General features: G+C 45.8%; 1 protein-coding gene across 2 annotated transcripts; it reads right to left on the bottom strand.

The window, feature by feature from the left end:
* Nucleotides 1-1,049: 1,049 nt before the first annotated feature.
* pdcd6 (programmed cell death 6) lies at nucleotides 1,050-11,893 on the bottom strand. Of its 2 annotated transcripts, XM_024000522.2 has the most exons (6): nucleotides 11,699-11,893; nucleotides 9,236-9,297; nucleotides 4,606-4,650; nucleotides 3,430-3,588; nucleotides 2,814-2,923; nucleotides 1,050-1,557 (listed from the first exon to the last, which is right to left on the bottom strand). In XM_024000522.2, exons 1-6 carry the CDS (start codon nucleotides 11,812-11,814, stop codon nucleotides 1,459-1,461), a joined length of 591 nt encoding a protein of 196 aa, XP_023856290.1. In that variant the 5' UTR covers nucleotides 11,815-11,893; the 3' UTR covers nucleotides 1,050-1,458. The 2 variants fall into 2 exon arrangements, with proteins under 2 accessions (XP_023856290.1, XP_023856291.1); XM_024000523.2 differs by lacking the exon at nucleotides 9,236-9,297 and having other exon boundaries at nucleotides 11,699-11,870.
* Nucleotides 11,894-13,263: the final 1,370 nt, after the last annotated feature.

Here is a 13,263-nt window from a genome sequence, read left to right as displayed (position 1 = left end):
TAGGCTTACCCTGGTGTGATGTTTTGATAACCTTCTAAATCTCTCTCGGACAAGGTGACTTTTATCAATATATTCATCTGGATTTTCCCCCAACAAATGAAATGATAATTAGCTGCTAATGTGGCTATCATAAAGAACTACAAATGTATTTTTTTGTTTTTTATTTAACTAGCCAAATCAGTTAAGAACAAATCATTTTTTACAATGACTGCCTACCCCGGCCAAACCCTAACCCGGATGATGCTGAGCCAATTGTGCGCCGCCCTATGGGACTCCCAATCACAGCCGGATGTGATTCAACCTGGATGCCTCTTGCACTGAGATGCAGTGCCTTAGACCGCTGCACCACTCGGGAGCCCATGATGATGCCATGACGATCTGGACGAGACTGCCGAATCTAGGCAAAGGTAAGAATCTGTGGATTAACTATCTAATGTTAGCTAAATGTACCAGTTTCTTAAAATCCCCTATGGGGAAAAATGAATGGTGGAAAAACAATTGGAACCATTTCCCTGTTTCACCATTAGGTTTTATGGCTATTACAACACTGTAGGGCTCTACTCCTCTCAGACTAAATCTACCTCTTCACAAATCTTTCAAAGATTTGTACCATACGATAAATCATGACAATTTTATCTATGCATCTTATAATATGCCGTTTAGAACAGGCTTTCATCCAAAGAAACTTAGTCATGCATATATTTAACATATTGTATAGGTGGTCCCGGGAATCAAACTCACATCCTGGCGTTGCAAGCACCACGCTCTGCTAACCCGAGCTACAGAGGACTATATTGACCATCTTCCGTCAATAATTGTATACAGTAATAAGTTATACTGTTTTTGTCCACCACACATTCAATTCAGAGCTCACAACTTTTTTCAGGTTTCTTTTTTAACAAAAGATGTTAATCTTGCATTTATACAGTTTAAGGCATCATGCACACACAAAAAAGCGATACAAAAGCATACGCTTATTTTACCTAAAATCCTAATAGGCTAACTTTTTTTTTTATGGATTTGCTGGTTAAAAATAAGACTATAGAAATATGGCGTTAGCTGGCATGTCAGTGGATCTAAAAGCAGGCTTTGTGCCCCACCATAACCTGCTGTCACAGTGTTTGTAAACATGGCTTCAGCAAAATAGATCTGAGATAGAGGGCATGCTTTGAACATTGGCAGGATTCCCCCGGAAGCATGCAGTTATTTGTCCTAAATGATATGTACAATGCAGGTTTACCTTAACACAGATATTCAGGCCTTTAACGATTATCAAGATAAGATTCAGATATTAAACAAACATTATGAACAATGACAGACAGTACGTAATGTTGTTATATCCTAACCCAGAGTCCCAGTCCACTTGTGTTTTGGTCATCTTTATCCAGGAAGACATGTTGTGGAGGTGGGAAGGATTTGGCTTTGGCACAATTGTGTCCAGTTGTGCTCTTGGCTTTACTATACAACGTTGAAAACCATGGATAGATACTGTTCATAGGAAACCTGGATCCAGCCGTCTTGGTCCGTGTCGTACCTCCTGAACACATCGGTCAACCTCTGAAAGTGACAAATGAAAAAGAATAATAAAAAAATAGTAATTTAAGATAATATTACAGTGGATCTAGAGAGCCGTAGATCTTGACTTAAAACATACTAGCGAGTACAGATGCCATTTCTGTTAATAAACCTAGTCCACTTTCTCAGACAGATTAAGCTGAGTCCAGAACTAAAAAAACATTCAAAATGGAGATTATCCATTGAAAGAGTTTAGTCCAGGACTAGGCTTTATCTGTGTCTGGGAAACCAGCCAAAAACATCTTATTTTCATTTACAGACAACAGTATGGCCAGGAAAAACCACTGACCAAGGTTAGAAATCTAATTTGAAAAGAGTCTCGAAAATGTCATGTACATAAATGAACAGATGCCATGTTGAACCAACCCAAAGTCCAATCTCAATATGGGCTGTATATACTGGGCTGACAAAACAATGTAGACTACACACCCAGTGGTACATTCTGAAGCGCTAAACCCCCAGCGGAGGGTTAAACCCCCAGCGGAGCGCTAAACCCCCAGCGGAGCGCTAAACCCCCAGCGGAGCGCTAAACCCCCAGCGGAGCGCTAAACCCCCAGCGGAGGGTTTAAACCCCAGCGGAGCGCTAAACCCCCAGCGGAGCGCTAAACCCCCACGTCGAGGGTTAAACCCCCAGCGGAGCGCTAAACCCCCAGCGGAGCGCTAAACCCCAGCGGAGGGTTACTTAAACCCCCAGCGGAGCGCTAACCCCAGCGGAGTCGCTAAACCCCAGCGGAGCGCTATAACCCCCAGCGGAGGGTTGAAACCCCCAGCGGAGCGCTAAACCCCCAGCGGAGCGCTAAACCCCCCAGCGGAGCGCTAAACCCCCAGCGGAGCGCTAAACCCCCAGCGGAGCGCTACACAACCAGCGGTCCATTCCAGGGCRCTACACAACCAGCGGTCCATTCCGGACTGCTAAACCCCCAGCGGTACATTCTACAGGGCGCTACGCAACCAGTGGTACATTCCGGGGCGATACACAACCAGCGCTACATTCCAGACTGCTAAACCCCCAGCGGAGCAACCAGCGGTACATTCCAGACTGCTAAAACCCCAGCGGTTCATTCTACGGGGTGCTACACAACCAGCGGTCCATTCTACGGGGCGCTACACAACCAGCGGTACATTCCGGGGCGCTACACAACCAGCGGTACATTCCGGGTCGCTACACAACCAGCGGTACATTCTACAGCGCTACACAACCTGTGGTATGTGCACAGTAAGCCCATTAAAACGGTTACCTGTAGAACAATACAACACTGGATGAAGTCATCGAAGGCCACTTGTCCCTTCCTCTGCCGATCAAACTTCTCTATGAGAGTGTTGTAGAACTGGTCTGAGAGACGATACCCTGGGGAGGAGGACAGAACAGTCAACATCACAGAAACACATCCTTGTTCAACAACCCTTACCCAATGTGTAACATCCATAGGGCTTTATCCTGCTCATTTCACAGAGCACTACTTCATTTTAATAATACAAGGACAAAAGAATAACAATGCATGTCTAATATCTACACCACAGGAGGTTGGTGGCATCTTAATTAGGGAGGACAGGCTTGTGGTAATGGCTGGAGCGGAATCAGTGGGATGATATCAAATACATGAAACTCATGGTTTCCATGTGATGATACCCTTCTATTCTCTCCGTTCCAGACATTTTTATGAGCCGTTCTCCCCTCAGCAGGCCGCCACTGATCTACACAACTATTTTGGCACATACAGTAGCTTTATCCAGACTCATGCATGTTGACCTTACGGAAGGGCATTAGAATATCGGGGCTGACCTTGTGAACCACAAACATGCAGCGGTAGGCCCTCCATCAGTATGGTCAAATAGGGAAAGCATACTGCTCACCGAATCCAGTCAGTGCCTGCTTCAGCTCGTTCTTGTCGATGAAGCCTGAGTTGTCTCTGTCGTAGGTGCGGAAGATGTTCTGCCAGTCCGTGATGTACTTCCACACGCCCGCAAACTCATTGAAGTTCACCCCTCCTTTGTTCTCCCTGTCAAACATGGCTGTGAGAGGGAAGCCAATAGAGGAGACATGAGTGACAGCAAGTAGGGGTCAGTAGAGTGCAACGTTATAAAATAACATTCTGATAGAAATGCACTTTGTAGAATAGTTTTTTTTCTGTCTTATAGAATCAGGCACCATGTCATCTTTATTCATTACATTTCTATCTAAAACATCCTGAATAGGTCTAGACCCCTGAGAACTACAACTAAAAAAAGAGCAGCTGGGAAGTGTAGTTCAATGCTGGAACACTAACACAATGGACTAAGGTTTCGCATGATGTATTATGACACAGAGTTATAGAAATCTTGCCTGTTTGAACTCTCCCCTGCGGTTTAATCCAATTACATCCTAACAAAGAGCTTCATCACATGGAAGGTCTGGGGTGGCCATTTGAATACAACAGATTTACACAGTAGGCTCCAGTACAGTGGGAGATTTAAAATAACTTAATAGAAAACTAGTTGTATTTTCTTAGTACATATAAGATTCACATTCCGCTACACTTCACAGACTCCAGAATGATCCAGTTGGTGAAGGTGTAATCAAGTTTGTTAACCAATCAAAACGGTCAGTGGGTGATTATAGACGGATATGCCTTTTGAGACAAACAAACACCTCCTGTTTGTGGGAAGGAAATACTCCCTTTTGCTGATGGTTGCATGCACAGGAGGTTGGTGGCACCTTAATTGGGGAGGATGGGCTCGTGGTAATGGCTGGAGCAGAATGGTATCAAAGACAAACACATGGTTTCCATGGTTTCCATGTATTTGATGCCATTCCATTCACTCCGTTCCCGCCCTTATTATGAGCCGTTCTCCCCCCAGCAGCCTCCACTGGCTGCATGCGTCCAATTAACTGGGGAGCTGGGTTGAAATATGTCACTGCACACAAACGTTAAGGTTTGTTGGTTGCTATGGGCAAAACATATCAACAATGCTAGTCCAACAGGACAATATAGGCTTGTTGTTGTGCAAGTTTGTTTGTGTGTCAAGGGTCAATGAGAGACAACTACTCACATATGATTGATCGGACCGTCACTGGGTTGAACGGTGTCCATGTACCTAGAGAGAGAAGATAAGATAGGTGAAACAAATGAGGACATTCGGCCACTAAGAGTTAAATCGTACAGGATGACTGCCAGGTTAATAGCTTTGGACTTCAATCAACCAGGCCATTCATAACAGAACAACCAGAAGAGGGAATTAGGCCAAGAGTTAGTAGTGGAGAACTCTGGTGGCTTATTAAGCAACCGTTATGTTCTTATCTTGGGTATGCTTTGGGTAACAGCAGAACTGCTACCCCGGAGAAAGAGCTGGAGATTTATCAGGGTTCCCTAAAGCTTGCTGCCTCACCCTCACTGCTCAGAGAGAGAGAGAGAGAGAGAGAGGAAAGATCATCCCAGGTCCTCACCAGGATTTAGACAAGCCAAAGAGTTCACAGCTTTTAAATAGTTTAAAGAGAGAGAAAGCTTTGCAGTGAAGTAAACTGAACAGCTTCTCATTAAGCCTTTCCTCTGCAACGACAAGGACCAGTCTGGTAATACAGCTGGTCTGGATCAGGGACCAGTCTGGTAATACAGCTGGTATGGATCAGGGACCAGTCTGGTAATACAGCTGGACTGGGTCTGGATCAGGGACCAGTCTGGTAATAAAGCTGGACTGGGTCTGGATCAGGGACCAGTCTGGAATAACAGCTGGACTGGGTCAGGGACCAGTCTGTAATCACAGCTGGAACTGGGGCTGGATCAGGGACCAGTCAAGGTAATAAGCTGGACTGGGTCAGTGACCAGTCTGGTAATACAGCTGGACTGGGTCAGTGACCAGTCTGTAATACAGCTGGACTGGGTCAGGGACCAGTCAGGTAATAGAGCTGGACTGGGTCAGTGACCAGTCTGGTGATACAGCTGGACTGGGTCAGGGACCAGTCTGGTAATACAGCTGGACTGGGTTCAGTGACCAGTCTGGTAATACAGCTGGACTGGGTCTGGATCAGGGACCAGTCTGGTAATACAGCTGGACTGGGTCTGGATCAGGGGACCAGTCTGGTAATACAGCTGGACTGGGTCAGGACCAGTCTGGTAATACAGCTGGACTGGGCTGGATCAGGGACCAGTCAGGTAATAGAGGCTGGACTGGGTCGATGCCAGTCTGGTTATACAGCTGGACTGGGCTGGATCAGGGACCAGTCTGGTAATACACTGAACTGGGTCTGGATCAGGGACCAGTCTGGTAATACAGCGGACTGGGTCAGGACCAGTCTGGTAATACAGGTGGACTGGGTCAGGGACCAGTAGGTAAAGAGTGGACTGGGTCAGGGACCAGTCTGGTAATACAGCTGGACTGGGGTGGATCAGGGACCATCTGGTAAATAGCTGGACTGGGTCTGGATCAGGGACCAGTCTGGTAATACAGCTGGACTGGGGCTGGATCAGGGACCAGTCTGGTAATACAGCTGGACTGGGCTGGATCAGGGACCAGTCAGGTAATAGAGCGGGACTGGGTCAGTGACCAGTCTGGTAATACAGCTGGTCTGGGCAGGGACCACTCTGGTTTTACAGCTGGGTGGGACTGGTTGGGACAGGGACTGGTCTGGACTGGTTTTACAAGCTGGCTGGGACAGGGACTGGGTCTGGACAGGGACCAGTCTGTATACAGCTGGACTGGGTCTGGATCAGGGACCAGTCTGGTAATACAGCTGGACTGGGTCAGGACCAGTCTGGTAATACAGCTGGATTGGTCTGGGACCAGTCTGGTAATACAGCTGAACTGGGTCTGGATCAGGGACCAGTCTGGTAATATAGCTGGACGGGTCTGGATCAGGGACCAGTCTGGTAATACAGCTGGACTGGGTCATGACCAGTCTGGTAATACAGCTGGACTGGGTCTGGGTGGACCAGTCTGGTAATACAGCTGGATTGGGTCTGGATCAGGGACCAGTCTGGTAATACAGCTGGACTGGGGCTGGATCAGGGACCAGTCAGGTAATAGAGCTGGACTGGGTCAGTGACCAGTCTGGTAATACAGCTGGTCTGGGCAGGGACCACTCTGGGTTTACAGCTGGGTGGACTGGCTGGGACAGGGACTGGGTCTGGACTGGTTTTACAGTGGTGGGATGGGGACTGGGTCTGGATTGGTTTTACAGCTGGGTGGGACTGGCTGGGACAGGACTGGGTCTGGATCAGGGACCAGTCTAGTAATACAGCTGGATTGGGTCTGGATCGGGGACCAGTCTGGTAATACAGCTGGATTGGGTCTGGATCAGGGACTAGTCTGGTAAAACAGCTGGACTGGGTCAGTGACCAGTCTGGTAATACAGCTGGACTGGGTCTGGGCTGGGACCACTCTGGTTTTACAGCTGGGTGGACTGGTTCTGGACTGGTTTTACAGCTGGTGTGACTGGCATGGAACAGGGAAAACTGGGTCTGGACTGGTTTTACAGCTGGGTGGGACTGGCTGGGACAGGGACTGGGTCTGGACTGGTTTTACAGCTGGGTGGGACAGGGACTGGGTCTAGGTCTGGACTGGTTTTACAGCCTGTGAGACAAAGCTTCCTCTGTGCAGCACAAACACTGGGCCTTCTCACTGTGTTGGCTGGTGCTCACTCATGAAGAAGGAGCAGGGACATGGAAGAAAAAAAGAAAAAAAACAGGGTGACTGCAACACAGCTCCCCACGGGAGAGACTCGGTGAGAGAACAGCTCCCCACGGGAGAGAATCGGTGAGAGAACAGCTCCCCACGGGAGAGAATCGGTGAGAGAGCTCTATAATAAACACATCAAAAGACACTCACACATGTTTGAATTGAAACATAGTAACACTCTCACTTACTAGGAACTGCTCTAGGCAGGCTAAAAACAGCATGTGCAAGGTTGAGCTCGACCTTGAGACAGACAAATCACCCGTCACCCCTTTTCCTCTCGGACACCTAGTGGAGGCAGGGGGCTGAGCACGGAGCCACAGAAGCCAGACAATCTGCCCCTAGCCAAACATTTCATTTTAGTCATTCAGCAGATGCTCTTATCCAGAACGACTTAGTGTGCATACATTTATCYTACTCTTTCATACTGGTCCCCCGTGGGAATCGAACCCACAACCCTGGCATTGCGTGCGCCATGCTCTACCTATTGAGCCACATGGGACTTAGCCTAATTGTGCATGTTTCCTGTCAAAGCCAGACTTAATTGTTCTGTGTTATTATTCAGTCTGTTCATGGGGCGATTCAGGACGAGTCAATGCAGGAGTTAGTTATTAGTAGATGGTCTAGATTTCCTTGGCACGTAGGTAGACCTGCCATTCAAACTACTCAGCACAGTGAATGCAATGCTGCCGATTTCAGTAACTACTAGAGTGGTGGGCTCCGAAACACAAACATTTATCAAAGAACATAAATATCAGTCTGGGTGCATTTTGGCAGATGCTTGGTGCAGACAGAGCATGTGCTTGGTGCAGACAGAGCAGGTGCTAAGAGGATAGTTAAATATGAAGACCTAGCTAAAAGGCCCCGGCACCTATAAAATAATCCCTTTAATGAAAGACTGGTGATGTACGGCGGGGTGGCTATCACTTTCTCATCAGGGAGTTGCACTGAGAAGAGAAGAGGAAACAAGGGGGAAGGGGACGATGAGAGTGGGGAGAGGCGCCAAGAGAAGAGGATCGATATGAAGAAAGGAAAGGAGGAAGATGAGCGGAAACAAGGGAAGACGAGGGGGAAGGGGATGATGAGAATTGAGGAGAGGAGTCGAAAGAGGGGAGGATCGATAAGAGAAGAGGTGAAAAGAGCAGTTTACAAGAAGAAAAGAGAACGAGGAAGAGAACAGTGAGGTTTGGGTGAGGGTCAGATTGACAGTGAGGTCTGAGTGAATATCAGAGTGACAGTGACAACACCATGGGCATGGTCAGTGAAGCGCACGGTCGAGCACGGGGCACAGCTTGCATTAAGTCAGCAGCTTGGTCACAGTCACACACAGTCTCACTGGCACAGCCTCATCATGACACAGCCCTACTAAATGAACTGGACTGACTGTGTGAACACAGCTCCTGCCTGCCTTCCACGCAGCCTAGTCATCAGTATTCTGAACCAGGGCTACTGCCAGATAACAGCTTCTTTCATCGCTCCTGAGACTATTTTTCAGTGTCCAAAAACAGTCAGAGAAGAATACCCATTCAATCCTTTTCAAAGTCCTCGATCGATTCAAAATGTTGAGTTTCAGAATAAATTGTTATTATTAACATGGTCTCAAAGTTTGCTTTGCTGGAACAAGTGCCCAAAGGTAAACACGATGTTCATTCATGTCACTGACTCAATCCTGAGCATATATTTGCCATCCAGCCTGGTGGGAAGATTAATGTCATGTTGCACTCATGGCGTTGGCTAAGCCACTCTCTGTCATATCTCGACAACAAGAGGGTGTTGAGTTGATTATCAGGTGGTAGCTGTCGTCAGACACTTCCTGCCTCATACAGGAAGTACTCTCCCTGTGTCATCAGATGAACTTTTCCCCTGATGGGTCGGCCATTTTGAGGTAATAACAAAACATGCGTGTCCATTTCAAGTCCAGACCACCAACTTTCCTCACCTCTCAGTCCTTAACCAGGTGTTAAAATGAGAGCAGGAAGCAGTGTTGAGGTCGAGAGGAGAAAGAACGTACCGTTCGATAAGGCCTGCTGCAGCTCTGTGTCTGATATCACGGCGCTCCTGTCCTTGTCCACTCTGGGGGGAAATAAGACAGACGGTATTAACACACAGTAGAGCCCTGTTGAAAACCTACAGCCACGCTACACTGTAAGGCCCTTGTCAGAATCTCAACACTCCATTCAATGAGAGTGTGTGTGGGCTGGTCTCGGGACAGGAGGGACGACGGCTTGTGGGAGATGGTGACGAGTGTCGTTTTACAGGGACGCCCGTGCCACCATCACAGATCAGTGAAGGTGAAACCAGAAATAACCAACAGCATACAAACAGCACGATGACACAAGTGCTATACTCCTGTGTGATGTAATAGCCAGATTGTTGGCAAGAGGGCTATTATGGTCTGTTTGTGCAGTCTTGCCAGCAATGTTTGGCATGACAACAAGCATAGGAGTTGGGTACAGTGTAGCATAAACAGATCTGGGATCAGGCTAGCTCTTATATTTTGAGTGCAATGCCAAAGAAAGGAGGCTTTTCCATTAAGGGAAAATAGATGAGATGCACGGAACGTTTTCGTTTTGAATTTACAATAAACACAAATATCGTATTCTATTGTAGAATCTCAGAACCCGGCGCCTTTCAGCACAATACCCATGCGCTATCTGTCACAGAAGTGTTGCATCACAAACTAATTAGCCTAATTTGTAAAATCGTGTTCCAATTGAACAGTATAAGAATGGTACAAGCGTTCTATTTAGACGTGAGAGACGTTTTGTGGGTTGAACATTAACAGAAATAAGAGGCTTTGCCTTCCAGTTCTGGAATAACCTTCTCTGTGAAATGAAGGGCAATCATCCCATCCTGAATGACTCACATAGCAACCTCTCAAACCCAACACACCAACTAAACCGCAGTCTTTGCGTAGCAAGACGGGACAAAACCTGTTTCCATGAAGGCACGCTGTGACTTCCTACAGACTGTAAAAAGATAAAAGGTTGGTCAGAGGGGGTACCTAACATTAAACCCTTTTAGAGTAGGGTCTGTGCTGTGTCCAACTACACACTGTCTACTTCTTGTTTTTCCTCTCTCTACCTCAGGTTAACTTACCTCACTGGGTTTTACATAAAATGAGGTGAAGTGGGAGAGCATCATTATGATTCATTTTCCTGGCCTGAAGCGGAAGTTGGAACCATCTGCCCATTTGCTGAATGGTGTTCAGTACAGATCCTAAAAATGATCTGTACACAGCACAGCAGCCATTGGAATTTTAACATTTCTCCGTTTTTCCTATGAAGCGATTCAAGTTATGACAGGCCTGGCAGAGCATAGTCTTCCAATCAAATGGTTTAGCAGCTTATGTCATGCTGGCTCTCATGGTAGGGGGAAGGAGTAGCCCTTCTGAATAGGAGACCGGTTTTCAGCCGACATGACCCTAAACCATAGCTTATCGTTTGTATCGTCACATATCAGAGATGTTGACCTGGGCCTAGATCCTAGACTGATCCTTTGCTGTTCTATTCTAGGCTGTCTTTGTGGCCCACATTTTTGACATGCCAGTGTTATGGAAACTGATGATCATATAGGTGGAGAGTGGAAAAGGAACATTCTATGACACAAGCCAAACAAAATATGCTATGAAAGGACCAACTTGCTAGTGACTCATGCATTTACACTGTGACCACTCAAGTCATATGACCTAGGGAGGGAGTTCCAGCCACAGTGAGTTTCTTGGASGTGGAGTGTGTGGTGGAATACAGATAACGAGAACTAGGTCTTATCTGGCTGTTATAAATTATTCAACAAGGTGTTTCAGGTCTTGCGTGCCTCCAGCATTTTAATGTTGAGAGAAAGCAAAGCACCATGGGTCCTCTGCAGTATTACATAACGCAATACTACCACCAGGGACAAGAGCAACTTCCTATTTTTCTACTACAACCTTATGCCAAGCTCTTTCCAGTTATTACTGTATGCAAGTTGTCAAGCCCGCTCTCTTGTCAGTTCTTGTAAAATAAAGTTCCTTCAAAGCCATTCTCCTCGGATAACTGCCCGACACAATAGAAACCGATAGTAAATTATTCGATTATTTTAATGTGATGCCATTGCCTAAATCAACTCCAAGAAGTCCATTGAACAACATTAAGGCCTTGTATGTGTGTGTCAAGAAAATGTCATAATGTTAGAGTAAAATAGGAAGAGAGAAAAAAAACGTGCTTACTAGAGCCAAATGACAGGCATAATATATCCCATTAAAATATTATTTTTTTGTGCAAATTTTTAAAAAAGAAACTAAAACCAGTCTGTCAAATACATGTCCTCATCGAACCATGGTTGTAATATGAAAACAATAACTTTGTATGCGAACCGAACATATATTGTGCTATTATTATCTCTGCCAATTATGCGCCGTGGCAGCAGTTTTCAAAATGAAGCTCAAACCAAAGCGGAGTATTTCGATAGCCACGAAAGACGTCTTTTCCCTCACCTCTGAAATATATTCCAAAGAAAACCTTGATCCGGTCCCGGCGCTGCGTTGTTGTATTGTTGTTGTTGTTGTTGTTGTGGAGCTCCTCTATACGGACTACCGGAATTATATGCCATTTTAAAACCTTTATAATTTGTGCTACACTACCCTATACTCGTTTTAATCTGACACTGACGTTCGGTCGTCACATATTACCACAGCCACAAAGTCATAACTATGGCTAAACCCCGCCCATTTCTACAATTTATCTTCTTCAAATCGGATTGTAAACCTAACCTTAACCACACTACTAACATTATGCCTAACCCTAAACATAAATTAAGACCGAAAAGCACATGTTGGTTTTCATGACATTTTACAATAGAGCCAATTTTGACTTTGTGGCTGTGGTAACTAGTGACAACCTGACATTCCTCGCGCAGAGGCGTGGCATGTAACCACTTCCCATAAAAAACGTGGACACGCCATAGAGCTCCATCCTGAGTGGGTTACTCGGAAATTACTCTACTTTAAAACGTTTTGATTGGTCTTCTGCCCGGTCCAGTGATTTACCCCGGCCAAACCCTAACCCGGACGACGCTGGGACAATTGTGAGCCGCCCTATAGGACTCCCAATCACGGAAGGTTGTGATACAGCCTGGAATTGAACCAAGGTCTGTAGTGACACCTCCTCTAGCACTGAGATGCAGTGCCTTAGACCGCTGCACCACTCGGGAGCCCTAGCCCCAGATAAAATATTTTTATCATAATAAATCACTTTTGCRTGTGAAAATAAAATCCTTCTCATTAATCCACGTGTAACCTACCTCACTTTTGTTTTGAGCCAACTTCGCTGGGGCCCCTGGCTCACGCTCGGAAGGTAGCCATGTTCCAAAACAAATGCAAACACTTTTCATGCACTAAAAACTCAAATCCCTTTAATGCATTCTTGTGTGAATTTCAAAATCCCTTTTTGCTGGAGAAGCACAAAAAGCAAAACACCATGCTGTTTTAAACTTTGACAAATCTTTTTAACACCAAAAACAAAAGTAAAGTCATCTGAAAGTAGCAACATAATTAAACGTTTAAGATTTAAATGATTTCCAATATGATAAATATGATTTTCACTTCTAAGAACTAAAACAGCTGTTTAGATCCAAAATGCTGTTGACCTGTATTTGCTTTTATGTATTTGCAATCACTCTCCGTGATTGGTCAAAAGCCTAAACGCTGTCAGTCTAAGTTTGGGCGAATTTCGGTCATGCTCAATGCTGCTCTCTGTGGAGAATCTGAAGCTAGCAGCTGACAATGACCCTTTTCTTGATCTAGCTAGCTAATCAAGATCTGTTTACCTTATACGCAAGTTCTAGACACCAAACTAAGAAAGAAAATTCTGCAAGAATTGAGGAAATATGTTTTACTATCCAAACAGTCTTCAGAGGCACACCAGCTGCTTTTCCACTATTTGGAGAGTCGTGGGCTAGCTTAGCTAGGCTAACATTCTCTTTGGCAGAGTTTAATATTTTGTATCTTGTCAATCTCAGTCAATGTAATGTGTGTATTGGTCATCATCATCATCAGAGGCC

The sequence above is a fragment of the Salvelinus sp. IW2-2015 genome, linkage group LG14 (assembly GCF_002910315.2).
Source record: "Salvelinus sp. IW2-2015 linkage group LG14, ASM291031v2, whole genome shotgun sequence".
Lineage (NCBI taxonomy): Eukaryota > Metazoa > Chordata > Actinopteri > Salmoniformes > Salmonidae > Salvelinus > Salvelinus sp. IW2-2015.
Note: the sequence above shows the minus strand (reverse complement) of the source record. Positions and strands in the feature narration are given on the sequence as shown.

Excerpts from the sequence above, each read along its gene's own strand:
- pdcd6 (XM_024000522.2), bottom strand. The coding sequence starts at position 11,814 with ATGGCATATAATTCCGGTAGTCCGTATAGAGGAGCTCCACAACAACAA. Across the intron at positions 2,924-3,429 it reads GCAGGCACTGACTGGATTCG|GGTATCGTCTCTCAGACCAG; the intron begins GTGAGCAGTATG and ends CCTCCTCCCCAG. Across the intron at positions 1,558-2,813 it reads AGTGTTGTATTGTTCTACAG|AGGTTGACCGATGTGTTCAG; the intron begins GTAACCGTTTTA and ends TGTCACTTTCAG.